This window comes from Alligator mississippiensis, chromosome 1 (genome assembly GCF_030867095.1).
Source record: "Alligator mississippiensis isolate rAllMis1 chromosome 1, rAllMis1, whole genome shotgun sequence".
Taxonomy (NCBI): Eukaryota; Metazoa; Chordata; order Crocodylia; family Alligatoridae; genus Alligator; species Alligator mississippiensis.
The window spans coordinates 436625191-436652299 of NC_081824.1; the positions used below are offsets into that span (position 1 = coordinate 436625191).

The 27109-nt window shown below is 42.1% G+C and overlaps 1 protein-coding gene across 1 annotated transcript in view; it reads right to left on the reverse strand.

The window, feature by feature from the left end:
• Positions 1-27109, reverse strand: part of DDX10 (DEAD-box helicase 10) — a 337218-nt gene that overhangs the window by 241593 nt on the left and 68516 nt on the right. Inside the window, exon 13 of the mRNA XM_014600713.3 lies at positions 19448-19910. Coding sequence (XP_014456199.1) covers positions 19448-19910 — 463 coding nt within the window. The remainder of the gene's footprint in view (positions 1-19447; positions 19911-27109) is intronic.

Here is a 27109-nt window from a genome sequence, read left to right on the forward strand (position 1 = left end):
TCTAAATGCTGCGTCTTCATTTGCATTTTCACTTTACCTTTTCAATTTGTGTCCTGCGTGCTGCTTTCCTATTGCTGTTACATGTTGCAGACTTCTGCCCAGGAGTATTTAACAATGTCTTTCAGGCTAAAAAAGCATCTCTTTTTTTATGTTGTATTCCTATCCATTTTCCCCACTCATTCTCAGATCCCACAGCTCACTCTCCACTCCCATACTTGACAATTAACCACTGAAACAAACTACCAAGATAAGAGATGGATTCACCACATCCTGAAGTCTTCAAATCAGAACTGGATACCTGTCTTCAAGGTATGCTTTAGTCAAACACAGCAATTGAACTCAAAATAAGATAACCAAGTGAAATTATATGATTTAGTGTATAAAGGAGGTCACACTAATGGTCCCTTCTGGCTTTAATCTCTATAAAATCTATTCATCTATTTTGGTACAAGGGTGCTGCAGAATAAAAATGAACAGAGTCGATTCTCACTCCAGTTCACTCCAGTTTGTGGCTCTTAAAAACAGAGCCACAAAAGAGCACTGGTATGTGAAAGACTATAAATATGCAACAAAACTTTACAACCCACCAAGCACCTATCATTTCCTTGTTTGCAGAAAATAGCAAGTAAATTCAAAATCAGCACAAAATATCATGATATAGGATGTTATCAGACAGAGTACATCTGCCAAGTATTTGGCATTCCTAACATTCTTCTCATCAGTCAATCCATGGGGATCACCCATCCCACGACTACATATTCAGTGATGTCAGCCTTACTATTATTTATTCACTTCTTCCAACCACCTCTAGAGGCTTTCTTTCACACAGCTCCAACCCTTGAAAGACCCTTCTTAAGCTGGTCTGGCTCTCTTTGCTAAAGTGATCCCATAAAATCTATTTCTGAAAACCTGAAATAAATTTATATTTTTTTACTCAATTAACAAAAAACTTTTCACTAGTCTAGATCAAGTCAACACCATTTCTAATTGCTCTTGCACTTGACTTTGCATGGCAAACCATTCTGTTTTCTCACTACTTCTTTATCACATCATGTATAATACAGGTTTCCCTTGCCAAACACGGTTTTGCCAACCACCGTTTTGAATATCCATGCTTAATATTCTATATACCATTTTGACTACCACGGTATACAGTTTTGAATAACCACGGTTTTCCATGGCTGCGCATCAGCCCACCACCTGTCTTTTTTCCCATAAGCCTTTGGTCCTGCCAACCATAGGAACTTTCAGGAACCTAAGCCCAGCGGTTGGCGAGGGAAACCTATATCAACTGTGACGCTCTTCCAAGGCAAATGCTGGGCTCGGTTTTGGAAGAGGCACGCAATGCTTTTGTGCATCCTGATAACTGGATAAATTAATAATAGTTGCACTTCTCTGGCAGCATTCACCAGGCACTTTTGGCCCACTCTAGAAAAAAAAGCAACTATTTATTCCAAACCTTGACTTTTACCATTCTATCAGCTATTGTGAGGATATAGGCCAGTGATTCTTGATCAGGATGCTACAGCATCCTGGGGTGCCTTGAGACCCTTTCAAGGGTGCCAAGCAAGGTTAGTATCATTAGGTATGCAAACATAATTCGCAAGATACACCCAGAGATTTCTAACAGGAATCCACAGTGTTAAAAACATTCTAACCTGCCATGGTCTTACTGGCTAGGGACAGAAGTTACACATAAACCAGTTTAAGTGAGCAGAAACTGGTTTAAACCTGTAACAGAACATAAAGTCAGTGGACATAAACCAGTTTCAAAATGGCTGAAACCAGGTTGAGAAAAACCTGGTTGAATGTAGTATCAGACTTAACTGACTGAGATCAAACCTGGTTTATGGAACTTCTGTCCCTTCCTGGTTTAAATTAAACCAGAGTTCCCCAGCATCCTAGCATGCTCTGCAGCCTTGCGTGGGGCTGTGCTGTCTGCTCCAGTGGACCAGGGCTGCCTCCAATCCTCTGCTCCCTAGCCGGAGCACAGGTGGGCAGGGGTAGGAGGCTGGCCAGATGCCAGACCCCCTAAGGCAAAGGGGGCAGGAAAGAGGTTTATCCCTTCCTGTGCCCCCAGGGGACCGTGGCCAGGGTCTGCTAGCACTGACTGCCACCTTTGCCGAATCACTCCCTGCACAGGGCAAGTGGTGGAATAAGCTCCTTCCTTGCTCCCTCTGCCAAACACCAGAGGAAGAGGGAAAATAATGCCCCCATTGCCTAAGAAGGCCCCCATCGCCTAAGAGGGCCAGTCCAGCCAGCCTCTGGTCGTGCCCCTGCCCCTGGAGCAGTGAGGGGACCGTAGCTCCTGTAATGATTTCCCAGGAGCACAAGCCTCTTCCCAGTGGGTGGGTATGTCTGCACTGCAGGCAGGAGCAAGGCGGGCAGAGCTACTGCAGACTGCACGGGTGCTCTCCATCTTATTTAGTCCATAAAGGTGCATATCCACCCTGCCTTCTCAAGAACTGAAGGACACAACTTTCAAGATGCACATGCTCCAGGGTCAATGATCTGTGTAGAAAACCCAGTTCAAATAATAATGTTGTTGAATGACTTCCTTCAAGAGTTGAAATGTTCTGGTTGACATGGTCCAGGAAATACAAGCAGCAAGATTTTCCTGGTGATATCTTTTACAGGATTATGTATAGTTAGGAAAGATATTAGACCAGTTTTCAGGCACACAGTGCCCTTCTCCAGACTTTTGTCCCCAAAACCTTGTCTGTCATGTCTTCAAACTATGCAATTGGTTCAATAAAAGACATCACCAAAAAAACCTTGTGTAACCCTTGTACTGCCACTAGGGCCTGGTAGAAGGGTCAAGTTCAAATCTGGGGCAGGTTTCCCACCCAAAAATCTGGGAAAAATCCACCTTACTGGGGATCCTAAAAGAAGTTCTCCACTTTCAAGCAATTTGGTAACAAACAGAATATAACAGTTCATTAGAGGTAAATGAAAATAACTAAGCTTTATCAAACCCAACTGTTAAACACCTCAAGTACTGAACACCCCCCTCTCAACAAGCACCCTCAGTCTCTTGGTTACAGTCTCTGAGAACTTTTTACCCTGGGAGTTGCTACTTGGCTCAATCCCAGGGGTATGCATCTCCCTTCAAATTGCTGGCTGTAGATCTTTTTTGCCAGCAGTCAGGATTTGTTGCAAAAGACTCTGCCAGTGACATAAGAATTTTCATTTTCACCAAAATATAGCTACCCTATATTAATGATGTGGAAAGATCCAATTCAAGAATATCTCCAGCCCACACAGACCGGGTGTGTTAAACATGCAGCCTGTGGAACCATTTGACTCAGTCCAGCAACAGCGCAGCGAGCTACCAGAGGCTGGAGGAAGGGCCTTCAGCAGAATTGAGAGGCCTGAGCCCCGATGAATGTTGCTGTCAGTACCTAGGGGATGAGCAACAGCCATGCGGATACAGCCTCACTTGCCCCACTTGATTCACCCCCACCACCCCACACCTGCTGCTGACCCTACAGTTCAGCCTTGGGAGGAGCCCCCACATTCTGGATACAGCCTGATGCCCAGGATATATTTGACACTCCAGCATACATAAAAGTCATGCCAATGCTGTATACTTGTAAAAATGACAACAAACAAGATAATACTTCTCAAAAGTTCTGAAGTGAGTAAAAGTTACTTCTTCTGTCCCCAAGGAAAATTTTATTTCTTATGACAAGGATGGAAATAAATATTCTCCATTTATTCTAGGCAACATTTCTCTCTCCTATGAGAAACCTATTGGAAAGATGCCACTGCAAAGCTGGTGCTCTGCATTAACCATCTTTGTCTCTGAGATAAGGAAATGCTAATATAAACAATATTCCAACCAATATTCATTTTATTCAGTGCATGAGAGATTATGGGAATCAAGAAAGCTATTAAATTCTTTCATTATCGCTCTTCTAAAAGAAGCCCAGGACAGCCCTGTTTGTCCCTTTTTAGAGTCAGTCATGAACATAAGCTTTCCCAAACATTCTAAATATGAACATTATATAAAAATAATATCATACCAATAGAGAGGTCCACTACTCATGTACATTTCTACTTGGACTTTGCTTGGGATTGTAAATGGATTATGCAGCATCCTTAGCTCTGTATTTTGCTTTAGAAGGTTGCACTTCCTTTCGAAGGTCTTCATAGCAGGGGCAGCTTTTGCCATATTTAAAGATGTTATGTTTGGGGTTACATAAGCAGCTTTACCATGCTACTGAGTTTGACTTGTGGTCTCCCCCACCCTCCCATTCAACCACACTGCATACCTGTGACAAGCACAAATGGAAAAACACTGAAGCACGTGTGCATTTAACACTCTAATTCATCACATCGTACCCACTTAGAGAAGGGGAAGAAAGTAACACTGCCTTTTTGTGCTCGCCAACTTCAGTTTTTACCTTCTCCGTGTTCTGTTCTTTCTCTATTGATTCTTCTGCTCACGCTGCTTTGCCTTCTCATTATCTCTCCTCTCTGCATGCTTTCCTGGAAATTAGTACCCGTCATTGCAGGATCTGCTGCTCAAATCAGCTAGCCATTTTCTTCCCTTACCACACCATATTGACACCTCACTTCTCCCTTGCATACACCTGCCACATACACAGCTATTGTTACTTCTAAATGGACACATCTACATATGCAAATAATGTGCCTGAATTTAATGTGCAGTAAATTCAAGTGCATTAAACTACTCCCAGGCACACGTCTACACATGTGCCCTGGTCAGGAGCAAGTTGAGCCCAGCAGGAGCAGCCTAGTCCAGGGCTGCTTCTGCCCTGCTCTGTCCCCCAACGTACCTAGGGGAAGTAAGAGGCTAAACCAGGTGGCAGCACCAAGCTGGCAGGGGGATCCGGGAATTAAAGCTTGACAGAGAAGGGAGAAGACATGGCTCCAGGAATTAAAGCTCCCAGCCATTTTGAACTCAGGGCAAGGGGGCAGCTGCCCATGGCTCTGGAGGCAGCTCCCAGCTGTGCTGCCATGACAGCTGCCCCAGAGCTTGGGGCTAACCCTGAGCTCTGCATAGCTGGGAGCTGCCCTCAAGACAGCTGGGAGCTGCCATGACAGTTGCCCCCAAGCTCCATGTGGCTGGGAGTTGACCCTGGAGCTGGGGACAGCTCCTCCCTGCTCACTGGAACCCAGGGCTTAGCAGGCAGCAGCTGTGGCCCCCTGCTACCTGGGCTAACTGGTCAGCATCTACACATGCACTCCGGCACACTAGTTTAAAGTGCTGTTTCCTAGTACCTGTATCTGTTGGTATTAACAAACAGTGCTTTAATAATTGTTGCACATGTGTAGATGGTGATGCTTTACTGCACACTAGATTAGCCTAATGTGCAGTAAAGTGCATGGATAGACATGCTCAGAGATAGGTAGAGGTGCACCTTATAGACAAACTAAATCAGAGCTGAATCAGCTTTTGTGAGCCATAGCTTCACCCTTCCCTATAAGGAATGCCTTTACTAAGTAAAAGGCATGGTGGTTTCTTGGTCCCAGCTGCTTCACGTGTTTTAAGGCTCTTCCTGGGTGTGAAATGAAGCACCAACCCTATGCAACACACTGGCTGCCATGGCTTACCTGCTTTATCTGTGGCAAGTTAGTGTATTATGTCTTGGGGTTTTGTGAGCACTGATGATGTAGCTTTGCTAATAGGTTAGAAAATGGACTCTCATAGGATGGTTTGAATAGGGATAATCCTGCCTCAGACAGGGATTGCACTAGATTACCTACAGAGGCCCCTTCCAGCTTTTCCACAATTCTATGATAAACGGCATATTCAGCAGTCAGTTAACAGTTTGCAATTTGGGAACCACTGCACTACGTGCATTTCTTGTTTTTAATGCAGTAGTTAAATGCCAATTTGCCAAGACATTCCAAAGAAAACTAACAGTGGTATGGTAATAAATTAGCAATTACTTATTCTGGTTAACAGCTGATAAACCACCACTAAAATGATTTTTTCTTTAACTATGACATGATCCAAGCTAAAAATTACATATCACAAATGTTAATCCATAAGCCTGCCTAAAAATGCTGCTTAAATACATTTGGGCATAGTTTCTTAAGCAATTATCCCTAAAGTAGCAGGTGCTTGCCCCAAGACACATGCAACTAAACACATTTACAGAATATTTTGCTCAAGTTTTCCACTTGTAACTACAGAACAGGACTGCCAGCATTTGAGGGACTTTGGACACAGTTGTTTGTTGGTTGCTGCATGTTGCCACTATTTCAGAAGTCGGCATTTCAATTTAAGATTAGCAGTATATAATTTCAAGTAACATTTCACAATTTCAGCATTCAGCACCTGGAAGGTTACTCATCGATAAAGCTATGCTACAGCAATAGCTATTTCAAAACATCCATCACCACAGCACTTAGGCACTAGTCACTTTAAAGAAAATCACTCCACTTTATGATATAAAAGTCCCAACTACATGAAACACAGAAATTAAAAACAAGTCAATTACAATGAAGAGCATTTACCTAACTCACTCTCAACCACACAAATACTGCAGTAGATTGGAGAACTACAAAACGAATTAGTGAACACAACAACCCTATTCTTGAAGTAGTACTCCCTGTTTTAATAAGCTATTTTAACTACTTATATTTTAATGAATCATTCTGAGTCATACAGTATCCCCATATTTTTGAGATGCATGACTGTATCCATTTAGTTAGTTGTCTCTAAGCTACCAAGTCATGAAATGAGGTTTACTTCGTTAGGAGATACATTGCACCAAATACTGAAAGGTTAGTATTTGCATAGTATTCTGTGCTGTGCCATTTTATACTATAAGCATCATCATGCTATCACACAGTTCTGTAGATAGGGCCAAAACCTGCAGTCTTTCTGTACAACTTATCAATAAAATGTGGAGCAAGGCAGACTCTTATGACATAGGCAGAAGATCACATTCTAGGACAGTGGGTTTTGAAGAGAAGAGACCTTGAAGGCTCCTTCAAATGGGATGTTAGAGTATTTTTCCCCCAAGCCACCTCTGTTCAATAGTTAAAAAAAGGGTGGGCAGGAGTTTGTATTCTGGCCAGTAATTCTAAATAAAGCTTGTTCTCAAAGCAGGAACTACCCTCAAGCAGATTGAGAACAGGGCTGGGAGAAAAATGCAAGAAGTCAAAGGTTTCTTTCCTGAAATGACAGCAGAACTAAAGATGGTTGGTTCTAAGATGCTTCAAAATTAGGATAAATGATCTAAATGCAAAGACTGGTCAAGGTCAGGATATGGAAACCCAACAAGCACAAAATAGGAGAAATGATCATTTTAATCGCAGCTCTGAAAAAAAATACAGCTCTGACCTATCTGTATTCTTCCTAAGAACTCAGCTCGCACACCCCCACCCCCCACTGAAACAGAGGGAGAGAGAACTCCCTTCTCCTCCATATTCGAAGTCCCCTATTAGCTGGACTGTTTGCTTATTTGTGTCAACTGATCTTTGTGTTACTAGCTGGCCTAGGGTTGGTATACACAGGACATCCCCACATCTTTGTTAATACCTCTTGTTTCAAAAATTGTGAACATCTTCCTGCCCCAGAACAATAACTTCAAGACAGCATAAAATCAGACCACACAACCTATACCAAACATATACTCACAAAACAGTAACACAATATATTTCTATATCTGTACCCAAGGCCAAAAAAACCCCCAAAAATAAAATCAACAATTAATTACATCGATGGGGAATGGAAAAGATGCACAAAAGGGGAATGAAGCAGAGTTCCCTACAAGTACCCCACCTCCCACCCACTAAACCAAAGGATTCCCCCTTAAACTGGGTCAATCCTGCCATAGTAGATCCTGTATTCTAGGACAGGTTCGGTCAGTAATACAAGATAAGGCCATGAAAAGACCAACAAGCTGATCCAAGTATTTCAAATATTCAAACTGAAGTCCTTTTAATTTATAACATCTAAATATATCATTTAAGTGCCAAACATAGGCTTGAACTTTCAGGATATCCAGTAAAATAAAATACTTTGATTCACTAGTAACACTGCTTTAAAAAAATTAATACTTAAATCTCTCCTATTATTCACTGCTGAAATATTGTGGCAGAAGCGTTGAGAAAAAGTAACTAAATTACAGAACTTTTAGGCACTAGTATTTGGTGGAGGGGGGTTTCTTTAAACATTCAGTTCGGTGTAGTCTCTATTTATCTTATGTACATAACAAACTTCAATATTAATTGTATAGAATGTGCTGTTTCCAATATATTACATTTAGAGATGAAATCATGTCTCACTTTTTTCTCTGGACTATGATTTCCAATTATATCCAAGTCCTATATTACATAAACAAAAACCTAAAGAGGGAAAGAAGGAATTCTTAATTTCTGTGCTTTAGATTTTTAGTACATATCATCAGTCACTAGCATCACTGTTACAAAGCATGAACCAATTTTGTTTGTGAGAATCCCAATACCTAATAAGCAGCATCTGAAACAATGGAGATGAGTACTTTATCCACTGTCTTCATCAAAGACTATCAAAAACCCCTGGACTGCAAAACTAGTCATTCTTCTTATACTTCTTTTGCAGCTCTTTTAATTATAATATATGCTTGTTCTTTATTAGCATACACTGAAGCTGTCTGAAGAAAGCCTAACTTATGCAACTTATGGAAAATTGCACAGAGTGGTACACAAATAATTTATGCATCTCAAAAGGAAAGCCACAGTTAAGTAAACTGAACCAAAGATTCTACAGTTTCATTGATAGAAAGTATTATAGTTTTTTAGTGTAACCAGTATGACATTCACCACTGTTTAATAATATTTTTTTACTCTGCATTACAGAAGGTTGCCATTGAACAGTGACAAACTATTATACATACACAAAAAAGTGAGTACTTGGGTTATTATACCATTTTCCAATAGACTCATGGAAAAACAAAAACAGAAAAACACTGCTGAAAAATGACCGTGGTGCTTCTCCCTCTGCCAGCCTCAAGAAGGGAGGGGACAGAGTTCACCTTTTCAGGGGTGGAGCTACTGTGTTAACCATATTACAGCCAGAAGCACTACAATCAGGATCCCCTGCAGTCACCATTCAGCCATGCTTGGAAAATCCTCTTGTTCTTCATTCTGCTTTCCCAAAACAAGGCGCATGTCTTATTTGGGGAAGCGTGGTATGTAAGAAAATACAAGGGAAGGGGTGCTTGCTCCTACCCTGGGAGTCTTCAAAAGGAGGCTAGATAATCACCTAGCCGGGGTAGTTTGACCCCAGTACTCTTTCTTGCCATGGCAGAGGGTTGGAATTGATGATCTGCTCAGGTCTTTTCTGACCCTACCAACTATGAAACAGTAAGTTAAGACCACCCTCATGCAACCTTATGCAGATCCATGAGGAAACAAAACTTGTAATTACATCATCTTTTTTCCACATGGCCCATGCCTTGAATAAGACAGAGACTGGACAATGCTCAGACCAGCACACGGAACCGGAATTGCATTAGGGCAGGTTTGTCCAACATGCGGCCTGCCAAGCCATTTTCTGAGGCCCGCAGTGCTGCGACAGGAAACCCCTTGTCCCTCCCCCAGCAGCTTCCTAATGGCTGCTGAAGGCCTGGGAAAGGGGCAAAGTTCCCACACGCACCGCGTCAGCTTGACATTGCTGACGTGGTGCAGCTCCTCCCCTCCACCTTCATTTCATGGTGTCCCTTCCTCACCCCACCCCTCCCTTCCTCATTTGCATACCAACTCCTCCCCTCTCCAACATTGCAGGGTTTCCATTCCTAGCCCCACCCCTCCCTTTCTCATTTGCATGCTGGCCCCGCCCTGCGCCAGTCCCTGCCGGCCATGTAGGCTGGAGCAGGTCGCAGTGCAGCGGGTCGGTGGGCTCAGGGGGTGCGGATGCCAGCTCGGAGGGATGCTGCGGCCAGGCCTGCAGGAGATGCTGCTGCCGCTGCTGCTGTGGCTGTCAGGGTGGGAAGCCAGCGCTGCTCCCACCTCCCCGCATCCCCCTGCGCCTGCAGACATCACGCTGGGGGTGGTGAGCCACAGGCCCCGGGGAGGGAGGGACCCCTGCCGCTTGGGCTTGGGCTGTCCCCGGGGAGAGAGAGCAGGGGGTGCCCCTGCACATCCTGCACCCCCCTGCAGAGTCCCCACATGTCCCCCTGGCTGCTGAGCCCAGGTGCGCATGTGTGGGAGCATCCTCGAGGCCACCCAGGTGGCAGGGAGGATACGGCGGGGTCAGGTGGCACCCCTTGACCTCTGCGCCCCCAGGCTGTGGCCAGACTGGACAGGCCGCACGAGCACCCACTCCTGCCAGCCCACTGGGTGATAAAAATTTCATGATCCAGCCCCACATTCAAAAAGGATGGGCACTCCTACATTAGGGGCATCAATGGATTATCATCTAACAGTAGATGGACGCTATCTAGTCTCAATCTGCTGGACTCTTCTGTGGCACTTAATACTGTTGACCATAAATTACTCAGCTAAGAGAAAGGTAGAAGGGATGTAGTATAATACAGTAAACTGATTTGAGTCTTCCTGGGATAGGCACATCCAACAAACTGTGATGAAGAACTGTCCATCTACTGCTTACATCTCTCATCTGTGGAGTTCCACAAAAAACAGTTCTCTCTGCAGAGTTGAAATGATCTACATGCCCATCAAGGCAGCCCAGAACTTGGACTAGATAAGCTTATGGAAGAAGCTAAACATGAACAAGCCAGATGTGATACTAGTGAGCAGAAGAAAGCATTCTGAAGAGCTGAATGGAAGATGAGCACCCACAATTCATCAGTTCAGTACATTGTTCAAACTACTCTTAGGATTGCTCACTGGCACTAAAGGTCTCAGCAGTATCCACAAGTAACTTTTTTCAGCATAACCAATTGGATAGAACAGTGACTCTCAACCTGTGGGTCACAACCCAAAAGTGTGTCACAAGAATATATAAAAGGGTTGCAAACAAACTTTAAAAATGGGTTCTCCTTTAAAAGAGAAAAAAAATGTAGGAAACTGTGGCTTTTCCCTTGCAGGCTGGCAGAGTTCTAGTCTGGAAGGGGCTGCTTGGTGCCCCCCATGTCCCAAACACCCACCCCTTGCCCCACACACTGGGAGGCTGGGGCCTGGGAGCAGTGGGTCAGGAGTGAGGGGCACTACATCAGGACTGGTCAGCAATGTTTACATATGGGTCCTGGTACAAAAAAGGTTGACAACCACTGAGCTAAAAGACTCCATCCCGTCCCAGCAATATTGACCTGTCCTCATTTATTCACACTTCTGTCATTCCCCAGGTGGACTGCACCTACATAATATATCTGGGCACAAAGTCTGAAATACTTTGGAAAATGGTAGAGGGAACACTGCAGCTACACAGGCTAATCACAAGCATAATAGTATGCCCAGCACCACACTAGCAGCATCTACAACAGGGCTGTGCAAAATTTCAATGGCAGTTTCATTTCAAGGCTGTTTCAACTTGTTTCGAGCTCAAAACAGCGAAATCAAAACGGAACAGAGAGCTTTGAAACAGCCTCGAAACGAAACGAGGCAAGTAGAAACGTTTCAAAATTTTCAAAATGTTTTGAGTGTTGAAGCTCAAGCTGGGCTTGCCTGCAGGGAAACAGAAACTCAAGTAAGAAGAGGGAGGGGGACGAGGGGGGGAAGAAGTGCTCTCATTGTTGATAGTGTAGCTGGCCAGTGACTGCCATCCTTTCCTGAGGTCCCTTCAAATCCTAGTGCCCTGGGGGAGGGATGGAAAAACTGCATAAAATACAGCATTGTTTGAACTGCTGTGCTTTCTGCCTTGGTGTCAGTTGAGTGACAGCGTACCTTAACACATACACAGTGTCACCCACCCATGTCATGAGTTTTGTCTGTCAGCAGCTAGAGGTACAGGGCTCCAGAACCCCTGCACCTATCTCCTTGACAGCTGGCAGGCTTCATGGCCTCAGCAGGGGCTAGCAGGCCTGCAGCCTTCATCCTGCTGCACTTTAACACACAGTGTCACCCATGTCATGAGTTTTCCTTGTCCGCAGCTTGAGGTGCAGTTTCCCCCAAACCCCTACACCGATCTTCTTGAAACTTGGCAGGCTTTGTGGCCTCAGCAGGGGCTACTAACCCTGCAGCTTTGACCATGCTGTGGCTTAACACATGCACATGACATGAGTTTTGCTTTCATGACTTGGAGGTGCAGTTTCCCCGAACCCCCTGCACCTATCTCCTTGAAACTTGGCAGGCTTCATGCCCTCAGAAGCAGCTACCATTCCTACATGTTTCGTTCAGATCAGGCCAGAAATGACCAAGTTATAGGCTGCTTCGAGCTTCCCCATTATAGCCTCTGGGTGAAACGTTGAAACAGCGAAACTGTATTGACAAAACGAAACAGAACCATGGTTTCGAATAAAAAGGAAATTTGAAATGAAACGCTGTTTCATCGAAACAGAACGGTGCCATTTCACACGGCCCTAATCTACAAGACTTTTTTTCTTACCATCTGGCATGTACAGAACACAAACAAGTGGGTGTACATAAGCAACCTATGAGTTATGCCGATTACTGCACTACTGGGAGAAGTACAGATATTGGAGGTGATGCATATGTTTTCAGAACCTATATTTTTTTTTCCTCCTCCTCAAACACTGTGTGGGCCTCACTTCTATTTAACAATATATTATAGCAAGGGTAACCAAGATGGGGCCTGTAGGCCCACAGAGCTCCCTACAGGCCTGGAAATTTGGCAGCATTAACTGTCACTGCTTTTGTAGAAAGACCTGTAGGCCGCATCCAGAGCATGGAGTTACAAAATCTGGCCCACAAGGATGCCACCAAATTCTAGCCCTGCAGGCTAGATCTGGAGCATGAGGCTGTGCCATCTGGCATGTGGACTGGACCGAGACTCCAGACCTGGCCAAATCCAAAGCATAGGGCCAGTCTGTAGGTCTAGATGAATTGGGCACCACTATTAAAGCATCTAGTTGTAACATGTTAATTGTTTTCATGACAGTTTGGAGAGGCAGAAAGTATTTTATGTTTTTACAACAAGAAAATGAATCGGAGATTCAGCTGAGAAGGATCTACTTACTCATTTTGGTTGACTAGTCAGAGACAATTGGGAACAGACTCTATAGAGCAGCATCTCTCAACCCGTGGGTCACAACCCAAAAGTGGGTCACAAGAGCATATGGAAGGATCATGAACACACTTTAAACTTTAAAAATGGATTCTCTTTTAAAGGAGAAAAATGTGGGAAACTGTGGCTTTTCCCTTATAGGCCGGCAGAGTTTCAGCCTCCAAGGGGCTGCTTGGGCCCCTCCATGCCCCACAAACTGGGGGAATGGGGGCAGCGAGTCAGAAGTGAGGGGCACTGGGTTGGGACTGGCCACTGATGTTTACAAATGGGTCCTGGTACAAAAAAAGTTGAGAACAACTGCTCTAGAGTATTTAAGATTGTACAGCACTTCATATATGTTCAAAAACACAGCTCCCTAGTCTTCCAGTCCCTGCCATACTGTGCTCTGCTCACTACATACCTTCCAATTTTCACGATAAATAAAGCAGGGATCCCAGCAGGGGATCACACAGTGTGGGGATACACAACTGAACCATTCCAAGAATACCATCGATTAGGAACAGTTTGTAACTGTTGTGGTTCAAAGTGTCCATAGGTACACTGCCAAGAAGGCCAAGTAGATCAGTCACCTTTCAGGCATTGCAGTGCTTTCGAACCACCACCAGGGATTGGAGTGAATACCTAACCAAGCATGACTCTCACTGGCAACTTCCCAGTTTCCCCAGGATTTCCCTAGCAGGTGAGAAAGACCCTGATTGACTGGACCAGGTAGGGGGTACCTGGACAGCTGCAGTCCCAACAGGTTGAGTATTTCTGGAGTCTGACCAAGCTTAGCTTGAGAAGACCTTTCCTAGAAAGCCACTTAATTTCAATTCACCCCCTCCATGCCCTGAAGGTGGGTGGTAGGGTGTGCTTTTAAAGGTAAATACCCATCAGTGGCTGGGTGACGGAAAACTGAGCCACTGCAAAATAGGGGCTTAATGCCACAGAATGACTGTCAACTGCATGCTTGGTCAATGTGAACCAGCACCCTCCCACCCACCAGAGCAATGACCATTACCAGAACAGCCAACTCCAGTACAGGGAGAGGAGGAGGGGTGGGCACAGGGTTCAGGAATTGTGCAGTGTGGGATGCCTGGATGTTAGGCAAGACACTAGTCATGGAAAGCTTGGTGTTCCCCATATGACACTGAAATGGTTTGTAGAGAACTGGTTCAAAATAATGCTCAATTATCCAGGCATACTTTTGAAATGGCTCAGGTGGTTTAAACCATTCTAAACTGACTTGTACATCTGGACACTTGCAGTTTAAACCATATTTAAAACAGTCTAAGGTGCTGGATGTCTGCACCCACAGAGAACATTCTTGTTTGCTACATTACCCTGATTATCCCCAGAGACCCATACTGTTCACTAAATGAGGCAGAGATCCTGTGATGTGGATAACACCAGGAGTGATCATGAAATTCAAGAATGACTGCATCTTTGAACTAATGTACTTTCAGCAGATACTATTTCACTGTCTTGCTTAGCATTATAAACTTTGCTTTCAATTATTTATCTTAAAAAAAATACAGACTGTCAGACCAACAATAAATTATCTCTTTACTTTAACAAGTAGGGCAGAGAAGAGAGATTTAACAAAATGGATTACGATAAGAACTCATTTGAGATTAGTGTACTGCTCCTTATTTAATATAGACAGTTTGTTTTCTATCAAGATAAAATTGTTGTTATGTAATACATGAGAAATGTTACTGCTTGTTTCAATAATATTTATAACAACATAGCTACCCTAAATTCTGGTCATTTTTATGCTTTAACTTAATGCCAATGAATTGGACTATTCAAGTTCTGTTCATAACTATAAATGTGTGTGCGTCATAGATCTGTACTACCACACGCATTCAAATCTTGCTACATGTAAAAACGCTTCCAGAATCCCTTAATTTCTTCTATTTTAAGTAAGAAGTAATTTCATTAATCCTGACCAAAATACTTTCAAGGCATAATTTTTTTAGTACTACAATTATTACCCAGACTGTAATTTTTAATGCCTATGAAACGTGCATTAGATTTTACACACACAAAGCAAATAAAAATATACAGCATATGAATCCTACAATTTCTACTATGCATGCTTATCATGTTAAAAAGCTAAAACAAAATAAGTATCCAGTTACTGAGTAACCCTTCAACCTTCTACCAAAAATGTAAGAAACGATTAAATTACTGTTGTACTTTTCACTAACAAGGACTCACTTTAGTAGACAATGCCCTATTATATACAGAAATTGATACTAATTAGGCAAATCTGCATTTCACCTCTACTTTGTAGGAGATACTCATGTAGGAAACAATTTAAAAAAAATCAAACGTTTTAAGTTCCTGAATCTAAGAACCTTCAAATTTAATTTTTAGCTTACAATACTCTGTTTATATGCACAACTGTATTGCATCTTATGATAAATATTCCTCTGTAATACTCATGTCTCCTTCAACCGTTAGAAATCACTGGTACACCAAGCCACATAATCATCTATTTCAAGGTACATCACTCATCTTTACTGACTTGATGGATCAGAATTCCAGTTTGGAGGTCAACTTGCTTCGAATCATCAGGCAGCCTAAACACGATAAAAACAAAAAGCATCTTTCTTGCAGCTACTTAGATACCTCAGTCTCGTTGTGTACTTTTCTGAGAGGAATAAGAAAGTTGAGGGTATCTAGCTCCCTCAAGCACAAAAGTGTCTCTTAACAGGTAGCCTCTGATTGGCAATATATATATATATTTAGCACAGTAACCTCTGACACACGAAAATAATGGTGTTCTTTTCACTATAAAAAGTTTCAGCTACGCAATACTTGATTCAATAGAAGTCAATAGCTGCAACTGTGCTAGAGGATGCTTTTTTTCATGAACTTAATTTACACAGGACAATACTTAGAATACATATTTCCAAGCATGCCTGAAGCATCACTGAACTGTGCGCCAATGCAATTATTTGTTTAAACATGCTACTATGCTGTACTGTGTGGGGTCTGCATAAGGAAATGTACAAGCAGGAATTTTGAGTACTCGGGTTTACAGTTATGTTCACCAACAGTTCCCCATCTCTGGTTATAATTGGACAAGTCTCCAAATTATGTCACCTTCTACATGTCTAGAAATATTTTCTTAACTGGTCTATCCATAATAAATAAATATTTCCCATTTTTTCTATTTCTGTCCAGAGTCCAAAATTCCCTACAGAGTTTATATACAGGGAATATTTAACCACCATTCTGCCCCAGCAACAATAAATAAGTTTTTCAGATATGGAAAAATATTCATCACGTAACAACAGTTTAGGTAGATTTATTTTTTTTATTATTGTAGTAATGACGGCAATCATCACTACAATTAAGGCTGCCAATCACCGTTTTTTATACAATCTTCCTTTCAGCAGTTCATAGGTTTCTGGAATATTTTCTCACATACAACACACCCCAGAACATTATACACATCTTATTTTGAAAGGTAGAGTGAAGGAAAAAAAAGATTTTTCCAGAGTTACAGCTGCATTGGGCAGGGAAAACCTATTTTCAGCTGATTTACCCCTTTATTTCCTGCTTAACTGAAGTTTAAACCCTATATGCTGCTGAAGACTGGTTTCTATGGATGGATCTATCATTTTGAAAAGACCCAAGGTTGTAAAATAAGAGAGACCAGGAGCAGCTAGCAGATAACAAAACTGTCCTAAGAAAAGTTTGCCTGATTAACGGAACCTAAAGACCATTAAGACCATTAAGAAGGAGAGATTATTGTTAGCCCCTTTGGACCAAAGAGCAATGAGTCATTAAGTCAACTAACTCTCTCAGCTGCCTGAATAGTACTGCAACAGCTGCTGCACTGTGAAGCAGGAATCAAAGCAGGGTGCCTCTATGCTGGGCAGAAAATTATCTTCCCCGACTAATAAACACGCCCTAATTTGGGGGAGGGGGCGCCAATATTGGGGGTAAAGGTGTGTGAAAATACAGTATGGATCTTCTGTATATTTAAGGTCCTATATCCAGAAGCAGCTTTTAAAAATTCTGAGATAGAGTATGTGTTATAAAGAAATTGCAAGGAGTGTAAGACCCCTCTACCATATTTGACCTCTTAAGAGTCCTACATTAATTTGGCCTGCCCACTTTTTCCTGGTTTCACTTTTCATTTCATTGCCTATAGGCAGCTCTCGCAAGCCAATGAACATGAGTCATCCTCATAAAAAACAGCATTTTAAACTTTAATGGCTGTTTCAATGCATTTGGGCATTAAAGTAATACATCACTCAGAATTAGATACCCAGAAAGCTTGAACCATAATGCATCTTGTGGTATACGCATACACAACTAAAACTGATGTGAGCTTTTCAGCACTAATAGTTGAACACTATTATTATCGACAAACACTAACACTTATTTGCAAGTGACATGGATAGATACCACCTTAAAGCACAGAAAATAATTCCCATCTTGCTTGAGTAACTAACCTACGAATGTTTAACACAAGATTATTAAAAGGTTACCTGCTGAGTTTCAAGATTTTTTTTTTTTTATCACTAGAATTTTTCATAACCTCTCTCTTGTTAGCTCCTTTTCAAAGTGGAACCTTCTCTCCACCATTTGCAAAACATGGGATCCAAGGACATACTAAACTGCAAATATTTATATAGTTTTGTTCATTTATGTATACATTATTACTATGGAAACTATTTGGGAAAAATGGAAGAAAGCAATCCTTTGCTAACGTGAGCAGAGACTTCTCACTCCAAGTACATATAGTTTACTTATTTAAGATGACAATTTGTATCTATCTGAAGTTCAAATCCAAATTACTATTTCCAATGTTTTAGCATGTTAATGGGTTCTTTTCTCACATGTCTACCCTAGGACTCAAAACATTTTAAGTCCTAAATAAGTACCAAATAAGCAGAAGACTAAATTGCTCATTAAGAGAGTACCAGGGCTGGAAAGTTCCCCATCTCTGAGCATGAGCCACACTGGTAATAGTGTAAAGCCATTTCCCGCTCAGCAATCTTGAAGGGGGGTGGGGAAGAGGGAAACATTACCCTCAGCCTATAAACTCCATGTTCCACCTCTCCCTCTCAGGCTTTTGTCTCTAGGGCATAGAAAACAAAGCTGGTCACAGGAGCTACTATGTCCCCGATTACTCTCTGGCTGGAGAGCATGACTTTGTGGCAACTTTGTCAGGCTTCAGGCAGGGGGCTGCGCATGTGTACATGCCCATAGCTTTCTTTTGTGCAGCTACAAACTTTGTAGCCCTATAAAAATAACATCTGTCAGAGCCCTACATTCACCCCCTTGCTTATATCTTGAAGTAATTCGTTTATATGCCCATATCCTAAATATTTTATGAAAGGGATTGATATCCTTTTCATAAAAACATAGCTAATAGACTAGAGAGTCCAAGTTTAAGATAAATGCTCTTTATTTTGTGCAGATAAAGGAATGTTTAGCCAAAGATAAGTGCAAAATTAGAAATAAGTTAGTCTGCTTATCTGGACTCTCTTTACATACATAATTCAGGAAAGAACACCTCACCAAGTCTCATTCAAACGTGATGTCATTTAACACTATAATATAGCAATTAATGAAGCACTAGAGGAAAGGGTACCTACAAAAGTATCATATACATACTACCTAAAATTCCTCGTATACACCAAAACTATACTTAATAGGACACATTTAAAGAATAGAAAAAAAAGTAAGAATATGGGTAAGAAGGGATCTTGAAGTATGAAGCTATATATGCTGGCTAGAGGCGTAAAAGGTCTACACAAATACTGTTAATAAATCTTTACAACCATATTTTACATGAATGTACTTTCTCTGCTATTGGCTTAGCTCTCAATAGCACAGGTCTTGTTCACTGTAAAATGTATGGTTTGAAAAATACATTATTGTAAAGAATATTTATAATGGTTTGTATTAAGAACTTGTGCAAGATGAACTACAATGAGGTCCTAAAACCATGAATGATGGGACCCCATCAAATTATGCCATAACTGTGACTGCTTTAAGCAGGTAAAAGAAAACTGGTAAATAAAAACAATTACCACTCAGATTTCTCACATATTTAAGCTACAAATACTAATCGCAATGAACATCCACAATAATTAAAAATGTTACACAAATAAAACTACTTAGTTTTATAAATAGAACATGTAGAACATGAAATTATAATACAAATCATATTGTTAGCCATATTAGGGTCAATTCACTTCCCCAATACCTAAGCAGAACTCATTTTAACATGCCCCCATATCCAGGGAATTTTGCCTTTCCTCCTCTTTTATACAGCTTATTTCAACCATCAAATGAATTAGATTCATAAGCTTCATCGGATGCACTTACCAAAGCTGAACTATCATTAGCTTCTGAACCAAAAATGTTCCGTCGTTTCACTGTCAGCAAATCAAGATCTCGAATATCATCATCGCCATCATCCTCCTCAAAGAACTGCATAGATTCTGCTTTTGGAACCCTGCTTATCACAGGAATGTCTTCCTCCCCTTCTGACTGTTCCTCCGATACCTCAGACACATCAACCTCTTTGTCAATGACTTTACTGGGGATGGTTTTCTTCTCTGTTTCTTCTTTTCTTTCCTCCCCTTCTGTTGTTTGGACAATAGACATCCTTTTACTAAAATAAGCTCTGAAGCTGTCCACCTCTTCATTGCTTGTGAAAGAGCTGGCATCTTCACATTTCACTGTCTCTTTTAGGGGGGCATTTCCTTCAGTTGACTCATTTACAGACAGTTGCTTCTGAGCTTTTTGAAGAAACCGTACACGAGGTGCAACTGCAAGGCCAAGAGAGCTAAAACGTGGAATTAAAAAAATATATATATAGTTAACCTGAAAGACAGTGAAACAAGACTAAATTCCACTAAATAAGAAATGTTCTGTATTTGTTTAATTTTGATAATGTTTCATGTTTTAATGCTTTTTGACTAACATTTACAAACTAGAAACAGAGGCTCTTGACATATAACAACTAGAGATTCAAACCAATTGAAAAATGAAAGCTAAACATAACTCAAGAGAAAACTGTTAGAAACAGAAGGCTCTCAATAGGAGGAGGATGGCTAGGAAACACTACTGCCAAAAACAAAACACAAAGAAACCAATAGCAAAAGCAAAGAGCAAATGTAATGATATTTAGGCCCATGGCACACATTCAAACAATGGTGCAACTGGGACAGGAGTTTTAGGCCACGTCTGAAACCTCAAGCCTCTTGCCATCCAGATGATAGCAGGAGGAACAACATTTGGGTTGGGACATAAAATGCCTCCAATCGCAGCTGAGCCATGGCTCAGCTGCTCCCTGCCTAATCCTGCAGACTGGGCTAGGGACAGCTCTGTCCCCGGACCCAGGGCTGCCCCCAGCATCCCACAGGTTCCAGACCTGGAGCTAGGTCTGACCAGTGGATTGTCAGACCCAGCCTTAACAGCTGCAGCCCTCTTTAAAACCCCACGCCGCTGGAGTCAGGTCTGAAAATCAGCTGGCTCTCCGACCTGAGCCAAGAGCCCAAAGTCTTGACTGGACCTGGGACTCTCAGGGCTGGGTCTGACAATTAGCTGATCACTGAGGTTGGATCCAACAGTCCCAGGTAGATTTGAGACCCAGGGCTCTTGGGGCAGGTCCAGCAATCAGCTGATTATCAGGACAGTCCAGCTGTACACATGGCTTTTAGAAGTGGAATAACTTTGTGGCCGATTTGCTGCTTTCTGGCACAAAAAAAAAAAAAAAAAAAAAAAAAAAAATCAGCTAAGCGCACACCCCTATTACATTAATCTCACCAGAACTGTAGGATGTGCCAGAAGCCTGTGAATATAATGGGATATACACCAATGCAAACTGGCACTACAGATGCACAGGAATTATATCCTAGATGAAGGAGAATTAATCCTTTCCTGTGCATCACAGAGCACCTAAAATTCTGCACACAATATCTGTGCATCAATGAGACAAGAGGAAAGTTCAGAAAAAATGCAGCAAAAATGATTAAATGGCCTGATTTATTAGGAAAGATTATGGGGAATTTAGATACATGATTAATTGGGGAAAATGGGGTGGAGGGAAGAGATCTATAACTCTTAGAGGTAACCTCACTCCATGCATCTTTTTAAATTAAAGCCTGAATTGCATGCAACCCATATATCAGCCTGATGATTTTGTAATTTAGCACAAATCACCCATGATAATTCAGAGTTAGATTATTATTCTACATAAAATACCGAACTAGCCAAAAATCCCGTAAGGAACTAACTATACTTTGGCCAATCTATGAAAATATTACACTCTGGAACTGCTCTAAAATATGTGCACTGAATAAATATGTATTTAGTAAAACAATGCTGGTTTGTAATCTCTTTGGGAGTACTTTGCCTTACAGGATCATGCCGATTCCTACCACTATGGTATATGGGCACTTTTCATGCAAAATTGGGATCAAAAGTAAAGCACCAAGCAGATTTCAGCTTTTCATTTTGGAGGTTAAAGGTTGCTTGGAGTATTGTTTGGTGATTTTTGTGGGGAATTGTATGATTTGTCTTTGTACAGGGCTGTTCTAGAGGTGTATTTAGAAAATGTAAATGGGCTGTATGTTTTTTCTCATGGGTAACTCGGTCAACATTTGTGCACTTTTTCTTTCTTTTTTTAAAGCATTTGCCTCTCCTGTTGCATTTAAAAATACCATAAACCAAGAAACACGTCTACAAAGGAAACCCGTTCTAAACACAGAGAAAGTTTCTCTAGAAACAGCAATTAAACCATTTAAGAATGCTAAATTTACTAAAATGTTAATAAGAAAAAGAAACAAAGAGCCATAATGTGAGAAACAAAGAAGATGTGAGCTTTCAACAGACAGTAGCCCAAATGTAACTTGTGGGCATATTTCACCATATTCTTACATGTTCTTCATGTTCAAATTGAGCATGTAGCACCCCCATATGGGCATATTTCACCATATTCTTACATGTGGTGCTGGCTCCTCCTGTTTGCTCCAACTACAAAACTGTATTAAGAGACTTAAAAATATATTAAGGTCTTCTATGTAAACAATTCTTCTATATGAAAAATGTCAATAGCTGCTACAGAGAAGTTACTTAATTGTCAATAACCTATGCAGTTTGCAAGTGACACAGGAGACAAACACTTAAGACATGAGTCATACAAGGAAAAGGTTTCAGAACTCTTTATCTAAGCAAGTAACAAACATTTCTCTACAGTTCCATACCACTTTGACACTTATGTAGCCACACCAACTAGGAAATCTTTAAAAACACCATTCCCGTGATTAGGTTCTGTGATAGGCAACATTACAAAATTTTCTTTCCCATCTCTGGCTTTCTTATAGGCATAGAAACAAGTCAATTTCAAAGAAAGGCATGCAGAAATATGAACTCAATCAGAACCGAGTCAGAACACAGATAATCCATATGGAAATGGCTCCCAAATCTTCACCATAGGTTATTGAATAAGGGACAAGCCGCGCAGCTTTTGCCGCAGCCTTTACCTCAAAGGCACCACTTCACCACTCAGCTGGAGGGCAGCAACAGACCCACAGAGCTGTTTGCTGAAGCTGCTGATAGCCTTGCTTGGATCACAGATCCTTATCTTCTCAAAGGGCTAAGGAACCTAACCCTGGGTGCATCTATACATTCATTAATGCATTTCTGCTACTGAGCATTAAATGTAGTACCTATAAGCTGAGGTACTAACAATGTGCATTAGGCTGCCCTAATACACAGTAGTGAAAGCACAAGCTTTTTTTTTTAGTGACACTTAATGCTCAAAGGCCTAATTTTACTCCGCATTAGTGCATCAACATGTGTTTTGCCAGGATGCTCTAATGCACAGTAAATAAGCTACTGCACATTAAGGCACATGTGTAGACGTGCCCCCTGTGAAGTATCCAGGTTTTATTGTCTTCAGCTTTGAAGGATCCAATGCAAGGGGACTGACAAGAGATTAAAGAAAGGAAACCCACACAAGAACACCTCAGAAGAAGTAAAGAAAAAACAAAATCAAATAACTCATTTGCCAGAATCAAACTTTTGTTCACAGGATTTAATTCTGAATGTTAGATAATATGACAAAGTTTTCCAGCTATGTATGTGGTTGATGGCTCTTGACCTAGAACCTTATCATTCTTATTTAAAAAGATGAACAAAAAAGTTTGAGTCACGAAGGCTAAGTACAGGCAGTCAAAAAGCCTGAGGCTGAATCAATTCAATCTTCACGGGTTAATCTAAGCTGCATAGATTGAACTGATAAGCAAGCGGACATTTACTTTTGATTCTGGAAATGCAGCCATGTACCTGCAGTGGCCCAGGCCAGAAGCCAGGAAGTGCTAGAGCATGCCTCCCTGCTTGGCTGAAGCAGACAGCTTGAGCCAAAGCTAATCCACCCACCCTCTGAAGGAAAGTTTGCAGGGGAGGTACAAAGCATCCTAGGGTACTGGGAGACTGAGTTAACTTGAATCTGGAGGGGATCTGGGACAGAAGTTCAATAAACTGATTTAACCTAAATTAGTTAAGTCTGATACTACATCCATCCAGGTTTATCTTAAACCAGTTTTGGCCATTTTGAAAGCGGTTTCCATGCACTGAACTTCTGTTGTGTTACAGATATGAACAGGTTTCCAATCACTCATACCATATACAACTTGTGTCCCGAGCCCAAATGTGGAAGCCTTCCAGTTAATTGAGGCAATTTCGTTACCAACAATAGAAAAGAAGAGAGGTAAGAAACAGCATTTTTTGGCCCATGGCCAAATATAAAATGAAGAAAGCACTGTTTTTAGTATGAGTTCATATTTCTTTATAGCTGTTTCTAATGGAAAATGGTTTTGTGATGGTGAGGGCAAAACTTCTGAAATTTAAGATGTTCAATAGCTAGATTAACTAAGTCAGTAGTTTAAAAAGCTATTTCAGTTGTTTAAACTAAAAATTGAGTCTCCCTTCATCAAGAAGCCTGTATTCTATGGCTAACCAAGCATCTCCAAATTTCAGTTGCCATGTACTTAAAATTCAACCTAGACTTTGTACATGACTTTCTATCTATGCACATCCCCACGCATATCAGTTTTTACTTCTCCAATCTAGGACCCTTCTCTGACCCGTCTCCTGTTGCACATTCTGGACCGATTGACCATTTACCTGTGCCACACTTGTGGCACCATGACAATAGATGTCTAAACTCTCTCTCCACTTTTTAGAATACATTTTAAAAGTGGTTGAAACAAAACTTTCTTGGGTTCCTTACAAAAAAAAGGAGAAAACAGGACAAAATCTTTTATCATTTAAAGAGGGAGATGCTTAGGTAGATTAAGTAGCATTAATGGTTGACCACCAGCATGCTTTCCAGAAGTTTAGTTCAGTTTTGGTCATCAGGAGCTCGACCCCAAATACAGAGAGATACCTCCAAACACATTTCTCTCAGTCATTTACAAATCAATTGTTTAGAAACTTACTTTTCCCCAATATGTACATGACATATACTAGAAGTCCCTTCTGTTTCCCCTCAACAACACAGCAAAGCTTTGTCGAACTCTGAAACTTCCTGAATATTCCTTGCCATCTAGAAGTTAGGGTACATTCAGCACCTCTTGGCAAATTTGTGCTTTTCCTTTTCAGGTCATTTATCAACATCTAAATTCCCTACACACCTAAATAAGATAGTAGGCTCACTCATCATTTTATCTTTGTTCTCAGAAATAAAGTCCATTCATGGTAGAGACTTTCTTCCAGAAGAATTTAATAATAATGTAGTAGGTTGGAGTGTTGATGTAGCCATGATGGTCCAGAAAATATGAGAGAAGCAAGGAATTTTGTTGATATCTTTTATTGAATTGACTGTAAAACTGGGAGAGAAGTTAGACAAGCTTTCAGACACAGAGGATGCATCCAGACAAGCGCGCACGTGCCTCTTGTAGCATCTCAACCCCATGTGAGACGCTGCAAGAGGCACATGTGGGAACACAAAAACATTCCCTGATGCTGGAGATGGGCTGGGGAATGAACAGGGGGCTGGAGATGAGCAGGAGGCTGGAGACAAGCCCCTGGAGACTTTCCCTGCTGTCTCCAGCCTCCTGCTCATCTCCAGCCTCCCAAGGCAGGAGACAAGCAGGGGAACAAGCAGGGGGCTGGAGACCAGCAGGCTGGGGGGGCTGGGACCCTGCAGGCAAGGCAGTCCATGTGCTGTGGGGAGGGGGGCGGGGGACTCTGCCCCGTGGGAAGGCAGGGGACCCACCCCTCCTAAGCAACCCCAACACCCACAGTCCCCCCACACCTACCCACACACTGACCCACATCCCTCCATGCCCGCCCACAAATTGTGTTCAAATTGTAGAAGAACATGAATTTTGGGATATTTTAAAAACTGAATTTGGGATACTGCTAGTGTCCCCAGATACCAAGAGGATGGGCCTCAGAAGCTCCTGCGGGCAAGTACCCTGAGCTGCTGGCCAGGGCAAGCTTTCATACTGCTGGGGCCAGCACAAGCTCTAGCTCCATCTGGCACCAGATCTGGGAGGAGACAGACAGGGCTATTTTGCCCCAAGTGACACAAGTTGCTCCACAACAAAGTTCATGTCTGGGCATGTGCACTGAGGCAAAAAGCCCCAGCTTAAATCTGCACCACTTCTATTTGAGCTGCCACAAGCGCACATGCTTGCATGTATGGACACGCCCAAATTGTCTTTCCTCAGGTTTATGATAGAAGCAAATGCACAATGACTTATGTCAGCTCCGTATGTAAAATGAAACAGGTACTTAAGGGAATGGAGGAGTGATATAAATTAGAAACAAAGAGAAGTGGTCAGTAATAGCTTCAAAAGAAGAAAATTTAGAGATAAGTAGTAAGTCTTGGTAGTCTGAATTCAGGTAGAAGGCAGCACAGCATCTAAGATACAAACTAGTTCTTGTCACCTACGAAAGCTTGCATCTCTCTGAGTGGGGGTGTAGCTCTCTATGTCAAGGATGACTACACATCCGTGCAAGCTGGATCGGGTACTGGCTAAAGGAGATGACAGTCAGCAACCTAAAGATCAAAGGAAAGCTAGGAGACAGCGACCACAATCTGATCACTTTTACTATCCACCGCAAAGCTGGCAAGTCAGTTGGCAATGCAGAAGTCCTTGACTTTAGGAAAGCTGACTTTGATAAGCTCAGGAGGCTTGTTGTCGAGGCACTAAGGGACCAACACTCAACAGGGAGAGGAGTCCAAGAGGAGTGGTCATTCCTTAATGGAGCAATCCTGAAGGCACAAGGGATGTCCATGCCTTCTTGGAGGAAAGGTAGCAAAAGGGCACAGCAACCCCACTGGTTCAGCAGGGAACTCGTGGACCTCCTACACCAAAAAAGAGAGGCTTGTGAAGGGTGGAAGATAGGAATCACCACAAAGAAGGATTACTCTGCACTGGTCCATACCTGTAGGAAGCAAACCAGGAAAGCTGCAACCGAACTCCATCTGGCTACACGTATCAAGGACAACAAAAAATCCTTTTTTAGATATGTGGGGAGTCCAAAGGAAAGCAAGGGTAACATTGAACCCCTGCTAAACCAAATGGGACAACTGACAACCAACTCCCAGGAAAAAAACTAACCTCCTTAATGGGTACTTCACATCAGTTTTTCATCAACCCCAAGGGCCCGCCTTGCCTAGCAAGATGCGGGACGGCCAGTGCGAGGGTAAAATTATACCCAGCATCGGTGTAGACCTTGTAAAGGAACATCTGGAGAGGATGGACACCTGACGGACTGCACCCCAGAGTACTTAAGGAGCTGGCAGGAGTCATAGCCCAACCACTGGACAAGATTTTCAAAAACTCTTGGCACTCAGGTGAAGTACCTAAAGATTGGAAGAAGGCCAATGTGGTGCCCATCTACAAGAAAGGAAGGAAAATGGATCCATGGAAATACAGGCCAATCAGCTTGATCTCAATCTCTGGTAAGATTCTGGGGGGAATTCAAAGAGTCCATTCTTAACAAGCTGCCTGATGGCAACATCCT